Source organism: Argentina anserina, chromosome 6, assembly GCF_933775445.1.
Source record: "Argentina anserina chromosome 6, drPotAnse1.1, whole genome shotgun sequence".
In the NCBI taxonomy this organism is placed as follows: Eukaryota; Viridiplantae; Streptophyta; class Magnoliopsida; order Rosales; family Rosaceae; genus Argentina; species Argentina anserina.
Genome location: NC_065877.1, coordinates 12,350,986 through 12,373,736, shown reverse-complemented (window position 1 = coordinate 12,373,736; position 22,751 = coordinate 12,350,986). Strand labels below are relative to the sequence as shown.

Below are 22,751 nucleotides of genomic sequence, written 5' to 3'. Positions count from 1 at the left end.
AAGGCTAATATGTTGGTATTCTCGCCAATCGGCATCGTCATTGAAACACTTGGGCGTCAACGTTTTCCTGAATTTGTGATCCTGTTGCTGTGCCAAATCGAAAGCGACAATTTCATCATTACTAATACCGGGCCAATGGAATGCCTCCTTGAATAGAGTACGTTCCATATTAAGGAGTACATGATATAACATCGGTGTCCAACTCAAGTACTGTTATCCAAGCATTAGCATTGGATGAGAAAATGGCAATCTTATCCATGTATTTATGATCAAATCCAAAGCCATCATAGTAAGAGTAGGATACGAATAATCTGTAGTCATCGCTGCCTCGCTGGCCGGCAAATAGCCAACGCCACAAAACATAGCGTGATCATGTTCGAATTCCACGTCAGGTAATTTTTTGGAAAATCCAGTTGCAGGGTTCCACATGTAATATACTTGATCATCAAAAACAAGAAATACAATAGCATTACAGGAGCCCAGTAGCGAGACATTTCTGGCGGCTGGATGATGGGAAGGATACTTAAGCTTTCCAGCAGAGGACAGCGTCTCCAGGTCGATACATTCCGATTGAAGTCCTACGGAGGAGATGAGTTTAGGAGTTAGGGTTTTGCGGTCACGAGAAGTTTGAAATTGGGTTTTGACAAATTCTGGGTCGGAGAGAATCATGGAATGGAATCGTTTGGAAACACAGGTGAATCGTATCAAGGATTTCACGGGAAGCCAGTAGAGGATTAGCACTATCATCTCTTCTGGTAGTTCGGGTAGGAGGAAGCATAGAAAAGCATGCACATATCAAGTACCTTTATTTATAGAGGATTTTAATGTACAATAGGGCAACTGGAGATTCTGAATCCCTAATTTTACGTTAAATATGAATTCTAGATTAGTATACACTCTTGAAAAAGAAGGAATTCTAGATCAGTATTCTTGTTAGATTTAAGGCACACTTTATGTGGCCTAAATAATGACCCAGTCTCTAATGCTCGATGGTACCTACGTTAGCTGTTTGATTATTTAAAAATGGATAGGAACGGAAAATAATACTAGAGATTGAGCATAGAATCTGTGCTTTTGCGTAGATCCTAAGGCTTGTTTTCTGGCTTTGCTGTTTACAGGCCTTTTCAGACCTCTGTGTCACAAAAATTGCAGGCATAGAACGAGTAACTCCAACCAAACTCCTCATCCTTGGTACAATCATGATGAACATTTTCCTTTACGTGGAGTATCTAAATTTACATGTTGATTTCTATAAGCAAATACAATAGATATTAACCGAAAGTCACAATTGAGAACCTACTACTGATCAAAATTATGATCACATACATTAATTCTCTCCAAAAATCTAAGGATACATTTGCAGGAAGGCAGATGTCTTTCTACGAGTCAAAACTAGTTAAGACACAGACGTGCTACGTCCTCTGCCACAACTCATGTGCCCAACTAAAAAGATCACCTGCATCATAGGAAATCACTTAGCATATTGAGGACAAACAAAACTCATCAAATGATGTACAACTGATGAATGAAACAGCAAAAAGGAAAAAAAGAAGAAACAGGAAGCAGAATAATTCAGTTTAAAAAGAGTGATATCTAACCAGTAACATGTTATTTTTGGTACAGAGTCATCACATTTCTCATAATAGTCTGGATGTAAAATGATTAAGCTAATCGTTTTTCTTTTAGGACATGTAAAAGTTAAAAACTGTGACAGTTGTAATTACTTGACGATCTTTACCTACCCATTTGGATAGGACAGTCACAGAGTGGAAAGTGCAAAAGTAACAACCAACACAATCGAGATAATAGTTGAATCTGTATCCAGGAACTTTGAAAGATAGATAAGAGTGGAGTCTTAGCAGTCAAAGTTTCAAACTGAGAGTAGTCATTAAATAAAATCTGTCGGTAAAAGTCTATACTGAGTGGTTTTGATCTCTTTTCATATTTTCATATACCAGAGTAAAATTCAAAATTCAGGAGGAACGTGGAAGCTCTTTCAATGACAAATTAACTTCTGGCTTTCAATTCCATTATGTATGATGATGGAAAATTTACCTTAGTAGTATAGATCATTTCCTCCGTAAAACAACCCACATGGTAAGTCTCCGTAAGATTTGGACCGAAGGATATGTTCGATGTGGAGATTTGCCGGTAAGGACGATTAACCGGAGGTAACAGCAACGCTGATTGACGGTCCATAGATAGCAGTCGCTCACACTTGCTGCGCACAATAGAAGAAATTAGTAGCTCCAAAAATACTAAAGAAAATCAAAGATAAAAGATAAGGTTGTACCTGCAAACTTTTGTAAATAGAGTTTGGTAGCTGCAGATCCAAAGCTGAAGAAACATGTAGAAAGTTAAGACATAATTGTGTAGATTCAGCCGCCATGAAAGTTAGTAAATCCAGTGAGTTAAAATGAACATGATAGAGACTCACCAAAAGGGAATATAGAGCTGTTTCAGCTTGCGCTCCAAGAAAGTACTGCAAAGCCAAACCAGCATGTTCCTGCAGTAATAATTGATGAGTAATTGAGTAGAGGCCCGGCTGCATAAGAAAAATCTTCAAATGAAAAGTAAAGCTTAAACTGTACCGTGATATGTTTAAACACATGATAAACTGAAAAACCTCTGGCATGGATATAGCTGCCTCCCTGTTCAAGAATGAAATGAACAAACACAATCATCAGGGAAATGCGAACTATCTTTAAGAAGAAAAAAAAGAAGAAAAATAGTAGAACAAGAAAAGTGAATATCCATATGAAGTGGAGCGCAGCAAAGTTGCATAATAATTGGGTCTGTATCTAGTGAAAGTCTTACGGCTTGTTAAACAGTACAGAGTAGATCACTCTACTATCCAACCTTAGGCCTGATCAACTAATTATATCTAACATGTTAAATGGGCTCAGTATATCTTTGTTTTGTTCTTCTTTTTTTTTTTTTGGTCTGAAGAGCTCAGTGTGTCGAAGACATGGTTGCTCAACTGAGTCAGGATTCATTAACTGACATTTCATACCTACTTTATGGTATGTATCCCGTAACAGCTAGTACAGTATAGAAGAAGGAACTACACAATACATCAAGCTAAACTTCTCTGCTTTCAGAAATATATCAAATCAGAGAAGGAGATCCAAATTCTGAATCTTTGCAAATCCAAAATCTCCCAAAGAAGTCAAATCTGATAGACAGACTACTGCAGGAAAGCATGAATGCAACTATGGTTAAGCACCAAGAAAGATAGGATCTTAAGAAATATAATAGTTTTGGAAAAATAACCATTATTTTATAGCTGCTGCAATTTACTACAACAATTTTTACAGTTATCAATTCTCCTATAGATAAACAGCTAAAAAGAGACAGTGATTGAGAGAGAACGGCTTGAAATTAGAGAAATATAACACAACGGGTTTATTACATTGAAGATGCGCTTAAAATATGTTGAGCCTTTGCCAATCATGCTCTTCGAGTTCCTTCTGCAATGCGAGAACAAGAGAAAAGCTAGACAATTTTACCCCTAGTCAATACCTTGTTTTCCTTTATTCTGCTTTCTATACAGTAGATGCTACCTATTTTGCCTAAGAGACTCTGTTGGTGTTTCTTTTTTTAGAACTTGTCAGTTAATGCGTAGAGACTGACAATGAATGATCGATGTTAACAATTAACCCTCAAGCAATCCAGCCAGGTGTTTTGTATGCAAACCAGCAATCAATTATTCCAAGGACCTGCTTGCTGTAAACACCTAACCGTGTCCTTATTGCTATTGCAAACTAGACAACACTACAATTTGAGATAAAGATTCTGTAAAACCCCTTTTTTTGTTTTTTAAAGCTTCTGTAGTTTCAGAGAACTAGGAGAAATGGAGAATAGAGAATAACGGGAGGAGGAGAAGATAGGGGCAACGACATAGAAGCTAAAGCCTAATTTTATAAACTTCAGATACATAGGAACTGTTGGTGAACGAAAGACATTACACTTGCTCTAAGACTCAACTAGAATCTTTATAGCTCTAGACTCGTAGATTTTTCTTTGTGAAACTTAATTACTTTTACAATTGAGTCTTGGTTTTATTATATTTTTAATTTGTTATTACTAACTAATACTGACTTGTACAAAAAAATAACAAGTAGACTTCTGATTGGACCAAAGAGGATCTTATCAGATTAATATTGGGTATCCAAAAGCATATTTTTCTTTTTTTAACAAACTTCCTCATACTGCATGAGAGAATACATGTTATTGGGGTTGGAGTGTATGCGCTACATCTTGGCCGAAATGTTAGAGATTAAGATTATAAAAGTAATAATTAACCAACGATTTATTAAATCAGTGGTTATGAGCCTTGACTTGTTTTAATCCAAATAGTCACTATCAATTCTACTACTGGATATCGAGATGTTAAGACCTATGGTCAGCAGTCATGTCATGCTCATATAAGATCCGGAACAACTATGAGAAAACTACTCAAGCAATATGAAAAGTGAATCACATGATTAAGTGATAATAGATTACCTCTTCTGGAGAAAAAAAAGCTACTGCATCTGGGTCAATAGAACCAGCAGGATGCAATGATACTACAGCTCTGAAAACCGAAGGAAACAGCAACTCGATGACAGCAACTTTATCGACCGCAACATCAGCCAGTGGAGTTAATCGTAACTTACTGGAACTATGATAACCATGGTCCTTTACTGTTTCCAGTGGACTCTCATTTACTGGCAGTGAAGATGCTCTTTTCAACCAATCCAACCGTTCATAGGTGGAAATTTTCAAGTTAGGCACCTTCTTTTCCAAGCTAACTAAAACCTCCGACAGTGTTTTGCACTCTAGTAGCTCTTCTTGACTGTGTGTCGATGATGACGGGGAAACACATGGTTTCTTTGAAACCGGTTCCTCACACTGACTGTCCAATCCATCATCCAGGTGAGGGAAAAATCTTCTTTTCTGATCAGTGAAGGCCTTGAGAGCCAACCTGTATATCATCATCATTCAGTAAAAGCCTTCTCAGTCCAATCCTTTTTAATCAAATTATAAAACTAAAAATAAACTAACTATAAGTCTTCTATAATAAACTGCTTAATAATTGAGACAATGTGCAATATGAAGACCATGAATTCAATCAAATTTGAGGTCAACCTGGTCCGGTCCACCGCAGAGGCGCCGGCCTGGCCGGCGAGCTGGCGTTTCCAAGCATAGGCGACGACGGCGCCGTCGGGACAAATCAAGGGCATGTGCAAACCCCACGAGTTACTTCTCGACCGGAGAGAATCATTCAGCACTCCAGACTCCTCCAGCTGCCTTCCTATCAAAACCAAATCAACCGCTGCATTCTCAAACCCTAGCTCATCATCCCTATTCAAAACCCTAAGAAAGAGAAGGTACCTATGGCGCGGAGGTCCTGGAGGTGCTGGCGCATGGAGGCGTCCTCGTTCAGGAACAACTGGAGCGGCCTCGTGCTCTGGTGAGGCTGCGCCGCCATGAACAGAGCTTCCAGTAGGCGGTCGGCGCCGAGCCTTATGTCGGCGATGAGTCGGCCGGCTTCGCCGAGGCGGTCCATCGCCAGTGCCACCTGCTTCGGCGGCGCCTCCGCGGATGTGGATCCTACCGAAGGCGGCGGAGTAGGAGTCGTCGCAGTCGTCTGCGGCGGCGGCTGTTGTTGCATCGTCTGAGAGCCCCGAAAATGTAGCAGACCGGGTCGATCAGATCATATTAAGTCAAGGCACACTCTCCATTTGTGTTTTTTGTAAATACATAAAACGGGTCGACCCGGAGAACCCGAATCGTGCTGCGTTTAATAACAGCCGTTAGATGGGAAAGGGGCTTTCGGCTAATGGACGGTGTAGATTGCCTTAATTAAAACCTAAAGTGAATTCAAAGCCGGAGCAGAAGAGCCACTTTCTTCTAATTTTTACGGTGGTTCTCTTCTCCATAGCAATATCGGAGCCTTCACTTCCAGGTTTCAACTTTTTTTCTTCTTTAATTTTTGTTCTGTGTTTCGGTATTTCATACTGATATGGGATTGGCTCTCTTCTCTTTGCTTTTGCTTAAGTGGGTTTTGTTTTTTTTTTGCAATGGTTTCTTTGATTTTCGAACTGTGCTGCACTTGTGTTTATATAGAACTGAGGGGTTTGATTGGTTTCATAGATGATTTATGTATGGGTTTAATATGCTTCTGGGAGTTCTGGGTGGTAATTAGTTGTGTGAATATAGAGGTATTTGGCTAATTTTAATTGTGTTTTTTGTCGTGTGAGCTGTAGAGATAGAAATGGCACGCTCTAAAAATTCCTCAAAGAAGCAGCAAAAGCGGGGTATCGACTTCAAAGTAAGTTATGAACTATGTGTCAATTTGTGCTGAAAGTTCTACTTAAGAACTATGTTTCGTATTTGTATTTTATGTATTCAATCTTATTTTTTCGTTGCAGAAAATAAAGAGAAAGATTGGCAGAAAGTTGCCACCAGCACAGAATGCTACTAATACTGAAATTAAATCAAAAGGTATAGACTTGTCCGTTTTTGTCTGAGAGTTTGGTAGATATATCCATCAGAGGCAATGTGGCTCCTGAATTTATTTATTTTTATTTTGTTCAAATTGTTGTATTGAATGAGCGTCTAGATTCTGGAATGCGTATTAAAAATCTGGGTGATTATGATCAGCAATTGTCCTCCCCGAGCAGAGTGTGGCATCAGAGAAGTCAGGTTTAGCAGTGAACAAGAAAGGCTTGACTTTAAAAGAACTTCTTCAACAGACATCTCATTACAACTCAAAAGTCCGTAAAGGTAGTTATTTATTATTTTAAGATTTAATTTGATATACTTCAACTCAAACCAATAAAGGCAACAGTTTCCTTATTATCTGTCATTTGGAAAAAAAATATATATCTACTTATTTAAGTAAGGTTAAGAAACCAATAGTGATCCTTTCCAAAAAAAAAAAATACAACCGCGAAAGTTCAATTGAGTTTCTCTCTCAGCATCCAAAGAAGGAGTCAAGCAGATTTAATGTGTATGATTAACGCTGCATATGCCCAATTCTTTACTATTGAAAGTCTTTTTTTTTCTTGCAATTTTTGGATATAGAGCATAAATATGATTTATGATTGCAATCTTTTTCTATGATCATGTGGTCATCTGGGCTGGTGATATTGTTATCAAGGACATTCATTTGGTGATTAGTATATGCTGTGTTCATTTGAACAAGTTACTTTCTTTCTGATTCTTATGTCGTTAGGAAGTATATCTCCCGCATGTTTCTTGTAGTGTATCTACTTGTAATTTTAACATTCTAGGTTTTCTGTAGATGCTTTGTTGGGTATTAAGGATTTATTCCTCAAGCACCCAGAAGAGTTGAGATTGCACAAGTACGCAGTTATTGAAAAACTGCGTGAACGCATTGGTGATGATGATAAACTTGTTCGAGAAACGCTGTATCAACTTTTTAAGTCAGTGATATTCCCTGGATTTAAAGAGGTAATTTATGGTTTTCTAGTTTCTTTGACTGTTTATAAGAAGTAGGTATTAATGTGCTCTGGAAAATGTAAAAAGGTGAACGAAAGACGGTTATATTTGATTGTTCCCAACGGAGAAGCTTTTGGGTGGTCGAGTGTGCTGTTCACTCTAAATTGTTATAAAATATATTTATCAACTCATCGTAAAGCTTTATCCAATTATTGCCATGTACAACGTGTGGGGGTGTACCTCATAAGTATTTATTTCTTTATGAGGCTTATTTTGTCTTTCTTTTATGTTATTGTTATGAATCTTCATACTGTAAAAACTCAATAGCTCAAATTATATGCAGCTCATTTTGTTGGACATACAAGTTATCTTTTTGCTTGTCATCATCACTTTATTGCCTGACACTTTCTGTTCTTTATTTTTCTTATCCAGGATAATCAAGAGCTTTTTGTTTCCTTGATGATGGCATATATATTTAACTCAATGACAAATTTAGCAATTGATGTTCGATTGATGGCTTTCAAATTTTTGGAGCTTGTTATCCAGTACCATCCACCATCCTTTTTCTTGTATGCTGAAAAGGTATGTAAGATTCTGCTGTGACAAGTTTTATGTAGTGCTTTTATTAAGGTATTTGCTAAATGGGTTATTTGGAAGTAAGCAACTTGATAATTACTGGTCCTGTTTTGGTTATTGACTGTAAATTGTTAAAAGTTTTGTTGCTCTCATGCTTATTTCTTGTTCTCGTAGGATGAAAATTTAGTTTATTCTTACTTGTCACTGCTCTCTTGTGTGTTTAGGGATAAGTAATTAAAATTTTTTTGGCCGTCTGTTTGCTTACTGACAGATTCTTCAAAACTTTGAGGATATTTTGCGGAAGAACCAATTCTTTTTAGAGGACAAGAGCAAGCTGAAGACTGCTCTTTCTGGGTTGGAGAGATGCTTGCTACTGCTTCCATGTAACAAGAAAAAAGTTGGCTCATGTGAACAGGTATTTGTTTAGTTTTCTCAAGTTTTGAATGCTACTTTTGTTCGGTCAAAGAATACTGCACTTCTTTAATGTGTTTGTAGATTGTGTGCATCATGCACCGTTTGTTGTCCTGTATGGCGGCATTTCTTCATTCCATGTTGCTTCTCAAAGTACTGCTGGCATGCTTTGTTGCTATTAGTCTTGCTGATTTGCTTCCTCACCATTGTTGATGAACCATTAACCATCATAGTTCTCTGATTTTCTCCTATGTTTGCATTGATGCTTTACTTTCTCGTACGTTTTGAATCATATTTTCCTGTTATGATAAGTCGGGAAGCTTCATGCTTGTTACAAATTTTCACCAATTTCTCCCTTGTGGTTAAACCAAGAGATGGAGGGTAGGCTAGTATCTAATGGTCCCCTTCCCGATATAACTAGTTAAAAGTTATTGATTGTACCGTCGTGAGCATGAATTTTACGTAGTACCTGGAATATGCCCATATATTGTTTTTGAGTCTTAGTATGTGATACTTTTTTAAATGTATTTGGTTGGTAACTGAGACGAACTTGGATATAAAAGGGTTTATTGTGATAGAAATGTCTTATAGTGAAGGTTAATAATTAATTGACAAAAAGGAATTTATTTACAATTGAAGGCTAGTAATAAGATTGTCCAAACGAGAAATATGATTGTTCAAACATGTAAAAAAAATTCTGATGACTTGTGGTAATACCAAAAACAGGTGAGTTTTGAAATTATCTTTTAGACTCATTATGTGTATGTCATGCTTTATACTTGCACTGGTTACAGTCTCTAATGCTGGATGAACAATTTGCATTGGAAAAGAATCTTTAAATTGTGCTTCTTTGTTATGCATATGATTTTGTCAGTGCAATAATATTTGACTATTTACTTAATAGAATGATGCTGGACAAGAGATGCTGCACGCTTTTGAGCCTGATGTGCCTACAGAATCTTCTGGTATGTCAAAACATGTGTGCCTTGTATCTCTAGTGTTATTGATAATGTTTGAGGGGTAGTGTTCTCACAAGACGAGTAATCACAATTCACTTTGGCATTATTACCTAGTAATCTGCTTTTAATTCCTTACATTTTATAAATAAGTTCAGTGAGGGACAAGCATTTAGGGATCCAGTTTATATCTGTTGCTTTTACCCTCTATTGGCCTTCATCATCTCTCTCTTTCTTATTGTAGGGTTTTCTATCATCATCCCAAAACTAAAAGACCTGGTTCCAGTTCTAGTAAATTGTTTCCAAGATTTTATTCCTACAGTACAGACTGGTTCACATCTTGAAGTGCAATCATATGATTGTATGTTGTCTATACTTCACAGTATAAATCATGCAATCCGGTTCTTTGTTTATATGATTGAAGAGGGTATGTCGGACTCACGACGTTCTCATGGGGAGCCTGAAGTGGCTATGTTGGGTGGAACTATCTCCATGACGGTAATGAAGAAGTTACTTGTTCTGTTTCCGCTGAACATGAGAAATCAACTTTCTGAGAAGGTGAACCAATAAATAATTTTTACAACTCATCGTTTAACCTGCCTGCTTTTTGCTAGTGTCTCTTGGTTGGCTGCGTCACTTGCTTATGAATCTGTTTTATGATAAGTGATGGCCTGCCTATTTTTAATGTTTTAAGAAATCTATAATATTCTCAGTATATCTGTGTCTCAGCTACGATGAGTTTCGGAATTGTTCTTCTTTCTTCATTCTATCTAATTTTTTTTCGGAATTGTATGCTGAGATATATTTAATAATACATCTGTATTTTCACTCAGTGTTTTCGTTAACATCAGCCTTTAATAAGTTTCATAGTGTAAGAGTTGGGACAACGATAATACTATATTATCTACTTGACATGTGTACATTTTTATTGATCTGTTTCTTGTGTTTCTTTCAATTTTTGTTTGTATTTTTGGTTCCTATTACAAAACTTGTTCAGGTTTTAGTAGAAGGTCGTATCATATTACAAGATGTCTTGTATTAAGATATGGGAGTATTTTATTTGGTCAACACCTTGGCAACTTTCATTGTCTTGAAATCTATATGTAGGAAGAAATGATCTCTGCTTTGACATTCTTCTCCAGCTCATTTTCCTCTTCGTGAGGAATCTCTCTGTTTCTCTTTACTAGATATATGTCGATTGTTCTTTCTCTATTGCAACTTAAATTCTTTTCTACTTATTGGCAGGATGATGTCAAATATTTTGTGCTGGACAGTGCGATAACAGAAATATTTCTTCACTTAAGCAAATGGATCTGCCCTCCTGGTATTCTGTTGGAGAAATTTTTAGAATTTCTAGAGAACGCGCTGCTTGGAAAGGTTTGATCTTGCTCTGTGAACTTTGATATTATTTTAAGTTCATGCTGTTGGAAAGGCAGGTCTGCTTAATTGTGCAATAATCAGATATATCCATACTTCAATGGTTTTGTGCATACAAGTAATGGTTTGGTTCTTGTCTATGACTATGTTGCCTAACAAAAAAACCTAAATATGACTGCTTTATACTGTAGTAGTGCAACTGATAGAGGTAAACTAATTTTCAGGATCCAAGTTCAATGCTAAATTATTGTTCTATAATTACGCTTCACTAGTTTTGTATTAAAAAAATGCAGACAGTAAGACTAGTAAATCAGATAGACAGTAAGCTAAAATGAGTACACTTTACATGGTTTCTTTAATATAATGGGAAATTGTTGCAGATTTGTGGTGACAGACGCTCTAGTAAAGCAATCCAGGAGAATCATCTAATTTCACTTCTTCCTTTTCTTCCGAAACTTGTTTCACAAGTGCCAATCGACTGGAAGTTTCGTCTTCTTCAGGTGATCTGTCCTCTCATGACTATATTTTGTCAAATAGATTCTTTGTCTGCACAATTTTTGTGTTACGATATTAGATTTTGGTACACAATAAACTTGTTACAATACTGAAAATTTTGATATGATGTTAAGTTATCATCCCTGACTGTGTGCAGGCTTTTACTAAGGCATTCAAGGATTGCAGTCCTGTGTCATCTTTAAAGTTAGCTTGTCTTTCCACTATGGAGGAGATGGTCGTTCCTGTAAGCTTTCCGTACCCTTTGGTTGAATCAATCCAAGTTTGTTTTTTAGTCTATCAGATAGAGTTTCTAATGCACTGGAAATAAATAGATCGGAGTCATTCTTCTTTCTCTGCGCCTCTATTTACCTATGTGATTAATTATGATATTTCTTTCTCTGACAAACTGTAGAGACAAGGCATGGCATACCTGGATCCACGGGATCCTGAGATTTTGAACTTTCAGATTTCCTGGATAAGAGAGCTTCCAATATTGCTAATCCTGCTGGGTGATAAGAACACGTCCCATTCTGAGGTCATTATTTAACCTTGTGAAAGAATTGGCAGTGAAGTTTGAAACAAGAAATTGAATTTTGACAATATTAACTGCCTTATCTTATATCTTTTTGTTTGCATCATATATCTTTATGTCTTGACCGGATCCACAGTATCACCTTTATTATGCTTCCCCGCTAAAAGATCCTGCTCTTACTTAAATGCTTTTGCAGGTTGTGTTACACCTTTTGCTTCGCCTGGGACAGCGTGCTTTCATGAATTATTCCTTTGCATTGGAATATGACAACATGCAATTCTCGCTGCAAGAATTTTTCAGCATACATCAAGATGATGGTAAAGAAATATAACACATAGCTTATTGATTAATCACCCATGTTCTTACAATTAAGCCCTTATGGTACTCTGTTTTGTTCTTGAAGGAAATATGACATATGGTCCCTTTCTAAAGCTACCCAGAGAATGTCAGGAACTCTCTCTTTGTTGCCTTCGTTATATTTCTAAATTGGATTCGCATCTGTTGGGGTCAATAGCGTATTGTTGCCTATGTAAGTATTTCATCTGCCTCGGTTTTATTTAATGCTGTCTAGAATTGTTTGGTTTTTTATGCATTGGGCCATTAAGTCCACTGATGTTCTTGCCTTGTTAACTTATGCATGAACATTCTACTTTTAAAAACAATTGTGTAGCATTACTAGTAGTAGTACCAAATATATTCCTCACTGCATTGGATTTTATTGGATTGTCGAGCTATCCCTTGTAGCAAGAATCAGGAAAAACCGTATTTGAAAGACAACATTCTATTTGAAATCTTATGTCGTCCGGGATATATGAACAGTCTTGAGGTACTGAGGGGTGCTTTCAATATTTAAATTTTTTTTTGTAATTTTTTATACCCATCCATCACAGGTCCAGAACTGGAACAATCTGTAGTAATTCGTGTCGTAGAGATCCTGCATTCAGCTTATAAATCAGGGCATATTCAAATTTCAGATCACTTTAGTTTCTTCATCACTTTGCTCTCTCGCTTCAGTGTTTTCCCAGGTACCTATTATCTATCTCCTAATTATGTTATAGGTGGCCATTCTTTGATTTCTAAACCTATGCTGCCTTATCTTTGCAGAAACTGTAAATGTCGTAGAGAAAGAGGTGAATATCTCGAATAAGGGGACTTTCAAATCAATCACCAACATTGTTTGCTCATGCCTGTCACAGATGGGCGATAGTTCTCTTGTTCTTACAGTACTAGAAAAGATGGTACTAGATCAAATGGTGAGTTGACTATTGCTGTACATCAATATCCTCTGTTTATTTCCCCATTTGTTGACTCTTGTTGACAGTTCGTTCAAAGTTATGCTTTTTTTGTTGACTCTTGTTTGTATTTGTGCTTCAGTTACAAAACCTGCCGATAGACAATGTCTGTGCTATGCTTAGGATGCTTGTTGCCCTGGGCTCTGAAGATACGAAACTTTCTGAACAAGCTATCGTCAGTTTAGTTGAAATTCTTCCGCGATATCTTATTGACATTGTGCTTGTAAGTTTCCTTCTTTTTTTTTTGTAAAAATACACGCAACTTGCCGATAAAAAGAAACAACACTTGCTTATTATTAGTTTCATACTTGGTTTTTGTCGCTTAAATGTTGCAAATATTATTCATTTTCATTTGCATTGTAGTCAAATGCTCCTTTATCTACATCAACTGTTCCATGAAAGCATTCACATAGATGATTCTTTACTTAAAATGAAATTTATTAATGCTATCTTTCTTTTCTTCCCTTTGATCAAGTTTAACTGCAAATGGGCAATATCTGAATTTAGTTTCATAATTATTTTATTTATTTATTTTGATAAGAATCGAGACTCTTAATAAGTGGTATTGCACAAAAGATTTATGTTGTAGGTGATTCTAGAACACAAACTGTATAGAAACCACAGCAATCTAATCTGAAAACACAGCAGGTATTGAACTCTCAATAAACTAGGACAACAGTTCAACCCAAAGAGAAGCTCTGAATGGAATCCAAAAGATGACATGCGTAACTGTTAATAAATAGGTTTGGATTTAGCAATATATTTTTATTGCACCATGTGGTGCTAAATTATTTCTTTATGTTTCTTATGTGACGTGCTACATGTTGTGCCATCATGCATGCTTCTCCTTTGAGTCTATTCTATAAAACTTTGGGTCCTTTTTCCCTGTTGGCGTCATAATTCTGTCAATTTTTTGCCTAATGATGCAGTTCATTGCTGATGATGATGAGAAGGCCACTGGGTCTGTTTCTTCAAGTGCACGCTGTTATTATCTTGTTCCTTGCTTTATCTTATTTGTGAAAAGTCACAAACTTCTGGGTCTTGTGTTGAAGATATTGGGGTCATGGATTGAAGAAAGTATGTCGATTATACCTGGTGGTCATGCCCACTACGAAAGAGACAGTTCCAGCAGGGTTGAACTGATCGTTTCGGTTCTTCTATTATTGCATAAGGATCATAAACTTCGGCAAATCATGTCTTCATTTGAGGCAGAGATTGACTGTATTTTGCAAAGCATCATCTCTGTACAGGTATTTGAGTTTCCACCCTTCACATAACCTCTATGTTCTAATAATCTTGACGATTTCGTTTGGGCACATGAAAGTGGGTCTTCAAGTGTCAACACTATTAAATAGCATGAGGGAAAAAGTATCTCAAATGTAATCTGCTCATATTTATGTATATGTTGCGCACACAGGTGATGGGACCCAATTTCTAATTGTTGTACTGAGATCTTTATTATCTGTTTATGCAGTCCTCGGAGAATATCAGCATGACCCTTCAAGAAAAGCACAAATTGAAATGCGCACATGATAGATTAAAGAACACCATGAGTTCGCAAACAGTTTAGAAGAATCTCCCTAACCTTTACCTAACTGTAAGTCCTCTATTTTATAACTATCATCAATTTTCATATGCTTGTTAGAATTCACATTACTGTTTAGTTTATTCATTTTGGACATTTATGATTAGGAATTTGGAAGAGGACAGCTGATCAATGTTCTCCTGGGAGTAGTTTTGGTCATCTCAATCTGCGTAGCTTAGCTACTTGAAGGCACGAAATGGATGCATGTCTCTGTGATGCACTTTATTTCCACACTACTGGAAGAACAGCATACAAGGTGTATGTTTTGGGGTTTGTGGGTAGGAGGCTAAACCAGAGTCTCACATCTCATTGTACATTATTTTGTTATAGAACAGCAGACTTATACATATAGTTGGTTTAGTTTGCAATATCTTTCTGAACCCCCCGCTTGGAGGTTTTGATCTGAACATTTTGTATCAGCTTTTATTTTTATTAGCTCTACTTTGAATCCAAAGATAATATTATTATTACGATCTCAGTAGATATCAGTTGCTTGACTCTAACAAATGGTTGGTTTAACATTTTGGAATTTTACGTAAACTAAAAGGAGTTTTGGGTAAATCACTCCATCTTTAGTCTTCAAGAAATTTTGATTGTCTAACCAAAAGAAGAAGAATAAGCGTGAAAGTATAATTGTAGAGAAGTCCCCATATTGAAACTATTTGAGTATTTGATAACGAAACTAGCTTACTTGATTGAATTTCTTCAATCAAGTCTACAAAATTTGCAAATTGCTGCGATAGGAAGCTTAGGTCAAATACTTGGAGATGGTACTTGAACCATGTCCGCCTGGTAGGATCAAATTCCATCAAGGAAAAACCAGTAAATTAAAGAGAAATAAGCTAAATGAGATACATATTTTTCAAAGAGTTATTACAATGGACGAAAGTTTAAAATGTAAATATTCCGGTGGCTATACAACCCGGGCTACCCATTAACATATGCTCCACTCGATCTCATAATAATAATAATTAAAAGGATAAATAGCTCATTGGAGAGTTAACCATGGTGGTGGTTTTTAGGGCTAATTGCTGCTTCCATTTTTGAATTACACTTGAACCTCAATAAATTAATATTCAATAAATTAATAATTTTCACCGGTCCCTATTTGGGACCAGTGTTATTACTAGAAACATCGCTAAATGTATAAGATAATAATTTTTTTTTAATCTCTTTACGTCTCATTAAACATATAAAGTACTAATAAATTTAATAAAATTTAAAAACATTAAAAAAATTAATAATTGATCAAATATTTAAAAGAAATACTGAAGAAATTCTCATAATACAAATTAAGGAAAGTAATTATTTAAACTTTATAAGAGAGTGTTTTTGCGGTGCGACTAGGCCCAAAATCAATCGAGAAAATGATCCAAAAACGATTTTGGTGTGATTGGTTTGACTGTAACATCAGCGATTCACTTGTAACAATAAAGATTTGCTTGATTGTAACTTGATTTAATAAAATTTAAAAAAAATAATTAAAATGATTAATAATTGATCAAATATTTAAAATAAATTCTCATAATACAAATTAAGGATAGTAATTATTTAAACTTTTGTAAGAGAGTGTTTTGCGGTGCGACTAGTCCCAAATCAATAGAGGAAAGGATCCAAGAACGATTTTGTTGTGATTGGTTTGACTATAACAGTAGTGATTCACTTGTAACAGCAAATATTTGCTTAACTGTAACAACATCTATTTTCTATGCTTAACAAGAGTAACGAAGCTTAGAAAAGGGGTGTGGTGAGGGAGCTGGATGCGTGAGAGTTTAGTAGAGAGAGTATTGCATGGTTTTGGGTAACAACTAAAGCAAATTGGATAAAGTTGGGTTTGAAGAGATGAAGCATGATCTCTTCCTTGAGGTTTTTGGGTTTCTGTCCCTTCTGTTTGTTGGTCCTATAACAAGAGTAAACATCCCTTTTTATATTGGAGTTGGGGAGAAGAGAACCCTTAAGGACTGATGGTTTGGGGTGTACCTCTTCAGTATTGAGGGAAAAGACTTCAAATGGTGGAATCAGATTCGTGAAAGACTATGGATGTTAGGGGCGGTGACACAGGAATAGCTAGGACGGTGATATTGCAGAGCTTAGGTTATTGTGCCTATGAAGGAATCTGATTCCTTAAACGTGCTCAAAGGAGGTCACAAAAGATTGGAAATTGAAGAGATTTTGGAAGATATGGGATGGTTTTCCTTTTCATGAATTCAAGAATGTTTATTGGAATTGACCGAACACAATCCCAGCAACAATCTAACCAAAATGTGGTATTTGTTTAGGGGAATGAGATGACTAGCTGGTGGATTTTGGGCTGTTTTTTCTAATGGGTATTGGGCCTTGGAATAGCTTAGTGGGATTTGGGCTTGATTTGGCTCGTTCCTCATTCCTCTACTAACCCATGTAGAGACTTAGGTTTCATAAAGTATGAATTTTGGCTCCCAAACCCAAAATTGTTGACGAACCTTGTCTAAACGATGGGCCTCATAGGCACTGTTACCTTCCACACCACATCCCTTTGTGTAAACCCCAAAACGTAATTTGGGTCTACCAGAATTGCATGACCTTCTTAAACTATGCTTGGCTTGATATTAAACTTGGCGTGATTTTAAGACCATGGACTCAGATCTCTGCATGTCAGGCTTTGTGGAAAAAGAGGCATCAACATTAGCCCCCTTGATTATATGGGCCGTGAAAGCATGAGAATAGACCATATAATCAACACTAAATATTAGACCCATAATTTAGATGAGTGCAACTCACTAGCATGTAGCGTCATCTCTTAGTCAAACTTAGCGGACATGTTTCTTCGTCTCTTTGACGCTGGTAATAGTCTTTCCTGGAACAGCTCGACTCTCTGCTCCACGGAATTACTTTGATGGGCTTCTAGTAGTTTGATTGCGTCAAGCCTTTGGTAAAGTAACTAAATACTGATTAGAATATTCGCCCGAGATCGAGAAAGAAATAAGATGGAGATTGTTCAATATGCATGCCGAGTCGGGCTCTCTGTTGCTTGGTATATGCATCTCTTTCTATTTTAGATGTGATAATAGCATGGGTCATCATTAGCTCCTTCTTGTGTTGTAGTGCATATTTTAGTTTTCGACATCTTTAATTTGCTGCTGTGATTGGAATCATTGGATATCATTTCTGCAACATTGATTAGTTGCAGGAAATATGAATGATAAGTTAAATTGATGCATTGAGATCGATTATGATATCCAGGTGAGCATCATTTCAACAATGAAGTATGCTTGCTTTTGATTCTTTAAAGTTGTGATCTTGAATACAAATTGAAGCATCTTATTGGTCTTTTCTTTTGGTTGAAACCATGCTTACTGGTGGGATTCGATTTTTGCTCAATCACTTTTGCTTGGCATGGATTTGCATTGGTTTATGTGGCTTAATCTTGCTTGATTAGTTTTGATGTTGCAAGAAATTACTTTTGTTTGGCTTGGCCTTGTTTGGGCATGTTCTAAAGCATGAGGTTCTAAAGAGAGATGTGTTTCATAGTTCTCTCTTATAATTTGCTTGGCCTATGAATTAGGTCTTCTAGCATTAGTTTGGCATGATGATTGTTTAAAGGGACAAAGTATTTGTTGCTTGATAGGGAGATGTATTTAAAAAAAAAACATGTATTCATAGACCACAATAATTTTTGCTTGTCTAACAGAGTAGTAAATTAACATGAGGCCTTGTTATTATTGCAAAGAACATGATGTACGTATGACATCATCAATTTCACTCTAGAAACAAAAGTCATCTTGTTGCAAAGCTTTGCTGTCATTTATAGATTCTTGTCTCCAAATAGCATGGCTGAAACCTATACTCTCAAATTGAATATGAAATTGTACAAAATGATCAAAACTAACAAGGAAGCCTGAGCTAGTTACATTCAACATAAACTCCTTAAGTTGGATTGTAGGACTGCATATATGAACTTATTTGTAAATCACCTAGTCTCCCCAGCAGAGTCGTCAAATGTAAGAAGGTGTTTTTGCGGTGCGAGTAGGCCCAAAATCGATCGAGGAAATAATCCAAGAATGATTTTATTGTGAATGGTTTGACTGTAACAACATTGGTTCACTTGTAACAGCAGAGATTTGTTTGACTGTAACAACAACTATTTTCTATGCTTAACAAGAGTAACGAAGCTTACAAAAGGGGTGTGGTGAGGGAGCTGGATGCCTGAGAGTTTAGTAAAGAGAGTATTGCATGATTTTTGGTAACAACTAAAGCAAATTGGATAACGTTAGGTTTGAAGAGATGAAGCATGATCTCTTCCTTGTGGTTTCTAGGTTTTTGTCCCTTTTGTTTGTTGGTACTGCAACAAGAGTGAACATGTCTTTTTATATTGGAAATGGGAGGAGAAGAGGGCCCTTAAGGACTAATGGTTTTGGGGTGTAGCTCTTCATTATTGAGGGAAGAGACTTCAAAAGATGGAATCAGATTCGTGAAAGGCTGGTTAGGGGCGATGACACAGGGATAGCTAGGACAGTGATATTGCAGAGCTTAGGTTGTTGTGTCTATGAAGGAATCTGATTCCTTAAACGTGCTCTGAAAAGGTCACAAAAGATTGGTAATTAAAGAGATCTTGAAAGATATGGGATGGTTTGCCTTTTCATGAATTCAAGAATGTTTACTGGAATTGGCCGAACACCAATCCTAGCAGTAATTTGACCAAAACATGGTTATGTTTAGGGGAAGGAGGTGACTACCTTGGTAGATTTTGTGTTGTTTCTAATGGGTATTGGTCCTTGGAATAACTTAGTGGGATTTAAACTTGATTTGGCTCATTCCTCATTCCTCTACTAACCCATGTAGAGACTTAGGTTTCGTAAAGTGTGATTTTTGACTCCCAAACCCAAAATTATTGACAAACCTTGTCTAAATGATGAGCCTCATAGGCACCATTACCTTCCGCACCACATCCCTTCGTATAAGCCCCAAAACGTAGCTTGAGTCTACAAGAACTGCATAACATGCTTAAACTATGTTTGTCTTGATATTAAACTTGGCGTGATTTTAAGACCATGAACTCGGATCTTTGCATGTCGGGCCTTGTGGAAAAAGAGGCATCAACAAACTTACCATTCTAAAGTTACTTTTAGGCATGAAATTATACCAAATTTGGAAAGGAGTTTCTATTCATACCTTTAAAAACAGTCTTTTGACCTCCTCACTTAGTAGACTTCCCTTTTATTTTTACAAATACTTAAATGTTATTTAGATCTCCGTACTTTTTCGAAAATTCTCATAATCAATATATCATTATTAGATATCAAATCAATATACTATCTATTAATTTCTTTCCAATTCTACTTTTATTCATTATTATAAACAACTCAAAAAATTCTTAATAATTACATAATCTATCTTCTCAAATTAATTTTCTCTTTCACTCCTAAATTCATGATTAATAATATTGTTATTTTTTTATTCATTGATTTGAAACTCACCAAATCAATAAAATCAAGATGAAATTTTTTAGCATCAATTGAACAATTTTTTCTCTTAGATCCTAACCGACGTTTATCAAAAAAATTATGTATCTTTTCAATTAATACATAAAGATTAATAATGTTATGTATTGTGTTTTTTTTAATAATAAAAAATGAATTTTTTGTAAATGTATTTTTCCATTCTTAAATGTATTTTTCGTAATTTCACATGCATTGAAAAAGTCAAAATGAACTTAAGAAAAAAATGAGGTCTAAGTACCGTTTTAGGAGGTATGAATATAAGCTCCCAATTTGGAAAGTAAATAAATATAGTCCTTACTAAAAATAAACGTAGTAGTTAAACTAAATGTATCATCAATTCAGCTAGAATAATAACAAAATTCTCTATAAAATAGTAATTTAATTTGTCGATAAATAAATAAATTATTCATTAATCGATAATATAATAATCTCACTGCAATAATAATTTTTTATGGTTCTGACATTATTCATATATAGAGGTTTTTTTGTAGTAGAAGCAGGGCCGAAACCGTAGCCCCTAACCTTTTACTATTACTGAAAACACATAATACAAGGGGGGGACATAAAACCTTAACCCTAAATTACAACAATTCAAGAGAGAAAACCCTAAAATCACAGCAAAAATCTCGACTAAATAACTTATGTATTTCATTAGACAGCTCTATTTGCTTTAAAAGTTTGGCAACATACCAGGAAGATGCTACTCACATGGAGCCATAAGTTCCTATTCAAATAGTTTTCCCATTATATTGCCCCTGAATATAAAATTCGATGATCCTATCACTAGGAGGAAACGACCAATTGACAATGCAAGGTACTCGTTGTCTTCCCAGGATAAACTCGGCACCGAGGGTGCTCAATCCGAGACTACACTCACCCCTACTTCTCAAGAAAATGAAAAATACAAGACCAAGAAAAGTAAATTGCAAGAAACATAAACCAAAGAACTTCGGATACGATCCAAGTTCAACTTATTTGCAAGCAAATCCCAGCAGCTGCCAGCCAACATTTGCATCGAGACAACACACGTACAGTGGTCATTATCCAGATTCTCACCATATACTATAAAATAAAAATAACTAAATAACCAGCTAAGAACAAAAACCCACTAAAGAAGACCCAATAGCCTAGGACACTAGACCACCAATCCGGCAAGATTACCCGACTCAGAGATGCACCGCTAGTGTTGCCAGAATTATCTCATAGATACCATAAGAGCTTGTCACATCATTGCACCAAAATTCCCCACATATCTTGGCGGCTAAATCTCCCTCATCTCCGATCCCAATAAGGAACCTGATACACTACAAGATCGAATAGCCCGGCCACCCTCAGCCCCATAGGGGAAACACAACAAAGTTCCACCCAAGGAACAAAATTTCCCCGATATTTCCGATATATCCTCCGATATCTCCCTTTTTCAAAAAAAAAAAACGATATATCTTAGGGGTAAATATCTTATTTTTTCCCATATCTGCGATATTTCTCCGATAATATAAAATATCTCCAATATTTCTCCGATATTTACGATATATCCGATATATCTTCGATATTTTAGAGAAATATTTGAAAATTTTCACTTAAAAAAATTAAACTCAATTTAAGGATGTCTCAGACTCTCCTTGACCTGGATTTTTTGATTAATTAATCAGCTCGAACCTCGAGGGATATAAAAAATAAGACTAGAAGAGTAGTCATTCAATCGGCTAATTTTCAATTTTTCGTAAAAGATATCGAGAAGATGAGTGAAAGTTCAAGTCTTAACTCTTAAAAGTCAAGCCATATCAATGACCAGTGCTCTCATTGACCTTGAGAGAATCCAAAATAAAGGGCCACAACATAGTCTCACACTATCATGACGATCATAAGATAATATCCAAAATTTTAGTAACAAATGTTATCCTCGAGAAATATAGAAAGAGTAGTAATATTTATCTCCTTGACGTCCTCTCAAAGGATATCTAGATAAGGAGTGTTCGCCTTGAGCACTATTGGGGAAAGTAAGAAAACATGAGTCACATTGTAGTCTTTGTCTCCTAGAAGTTCCCTCATACCTTCATAGATTGCTAGCAACCTGTGAACCCATCATGGAAGGATGATAATACTGAAATTTAACATGCATATTTTAGCACAAACGGCTTTCTCTTCTGCTTGTGAAAGAAAATGAAGTACTTTTTCTCTTATTCATACAAAGAAAAGGAACCGTCGTGCATATCAAAAGTTGGAAAAACTCGTATACTACTACTATAACACGAAGTTACGACTACGTGATAAACAAGCAAAGGATAATGTGATCAATGAAAACAACTATATCGATCTACTTCATGTTGTTATGAACCACTTCAGAATGACATTGATCCTCTTCATGATTGGATTATGCATGCACACCTCAATGATGAAAATGGCAACCCTCCTCCACATGTCGTAGGAAAGACAACTGATTTTGGAATTGATGTAAACAAGGTATTATCTGATGAAGTTGGAGACCCGGGAGATGGTTCTGATAATGCTAGTGTGTGGGGCGGTGTAGCAACACCAGATAGTTCAAATAGTGATGATGATGGTGGTGGTGGTGGTGGTGGTGGTAATGGTGATGGT

At 36.1% G+C, this 22,751-nt stretch overlaps 2 protein-coding genes across 3 annotated transcripts; one reads left to right on the top strand and one right to left on the bottom strand.

Moving 5' to 3' along the window:
- Positions 1-1,188: 1,188 nt before the first annotated feature.
- Positions 1,189-5,691, bottom strand: LOC126797641 (mediator of RNA polymerase II transcription subunit 27). The gene is made up of 8 exons (XM_050524318.1): positions 5,377-5,691; positions 5,131-5,296; positions 4,507-4,966; positions 2,592-2,651; positions 2,438-2,506; positions 2,294-2,337; positions 2,056-2,221; positions 1,189-1,456 (listed from the first exon to the last, which is right to left on the bottom strand). The coding sequence occupies exons 1-8, from the start codon at positions 5,654-5,656 to the stop codon at positions 1,397-1,399; spliced, it is 1,305 nt and encodes a 434-aa protein (XP_050380275.1). The 5' UTR covers positions 5,657-5,691; the 3' UTR covers positions 1,189-1,396.
- Positions 5,692-5,894: 203 nt separating this feature from the next.
- On the top strand, positions 5,895-15,135 carry LOC126797993 (uncharacterized). 2 transcript variants are annotated; one of them, XM_050524798.1, is made up of 21 exons: positions 5,895-5,950; positions 6,252-6,316; positions 6,417-6,489; positions 6,649-6,771; positions 7,292-7,461; positions 7,882-8,031; positions 8,297-8,440; positions 9,341-9,401; positions 9,637-9,950; positions 10,638-10,769; positions 11,150-11,269; positions 11,422-11,508; positions 11,677-11,799; positions 11,993-12,113; positions 12,200-12,325; positions 12,687-12,821; positions 12,901-13,049; positions 13,171-13,311; positions 14,018-14,338; positions 14,563-14,685; positions 14,781-15,132. In XM_050524798.1, the coding sequence occupies exons 2-20, from the start codon at positions 6,260-6,262 to the stop codon at positions 14,656-14,658; spliced, it is 2,643 nt and encodes an 880-aa protein (XP_050380755.1). In that variant the 5' UTR covers positions 5,895-5,950; positions 6,252-6,259; the 3' UTR covers positions 14,659-14,685; positions 14,781-15,132. The 2 variants fall into 2 exon arrangements, with proteins under 2 accessions (XP_050380755.1, XP_050380757.1); XM_050524800.1 differs by having other exon boundaries at positions 5,933-5,950; positions 14,141-14,338; positions 14,781-15,135.
- The last annotated feature ends 7,616 nt before the right edge of the window (positions 15,136-22,751 follow it).

Coding starts and splice junctions, on each gene's coding strand:
- LOC126797641 (XM_050524318.1), bottom strand. CDS start 5,656: ATGCAACAACAGCCGCCGCCGCAGACGACTGCGACGACTCCTACTCCG. Junction 4,967..5,130: donor TCTGCGGTGGACCGGACCAG/GTTGACCTCAAA, acceptor GATGATATACAG/GTTGGCTCTCAAGGCCTTCA. Junction 2,222..2,293: donor CTATTTACAAAAGTTTGCAG/GTACAACCTTAT, acceptor TATTGTGCGCAG/CAAGTGTGAGCGACTGCTAT.
- LOC126797993 (XM_050524798.1), top strand. CDS start 6,260: ATGGCACGCTCTAAAAATTCCTCAAAGAAGCAGCAAAAGCGGGGTATC. Junction 6,317..6,416: donor AGCGGGGTATCGACTTCAAA/GTAAGTTATGAA, acceptor TTTTCGTTGCAG/AAAATAAAGAGAAAGATTGG. Junction 14,339..14,562: donor AAAGCATCATCTCTGTACAG/GTATTTGAGTTT, acceptor CTGTTTATGCAG/TCCTCGGAGAATATCAGCAT.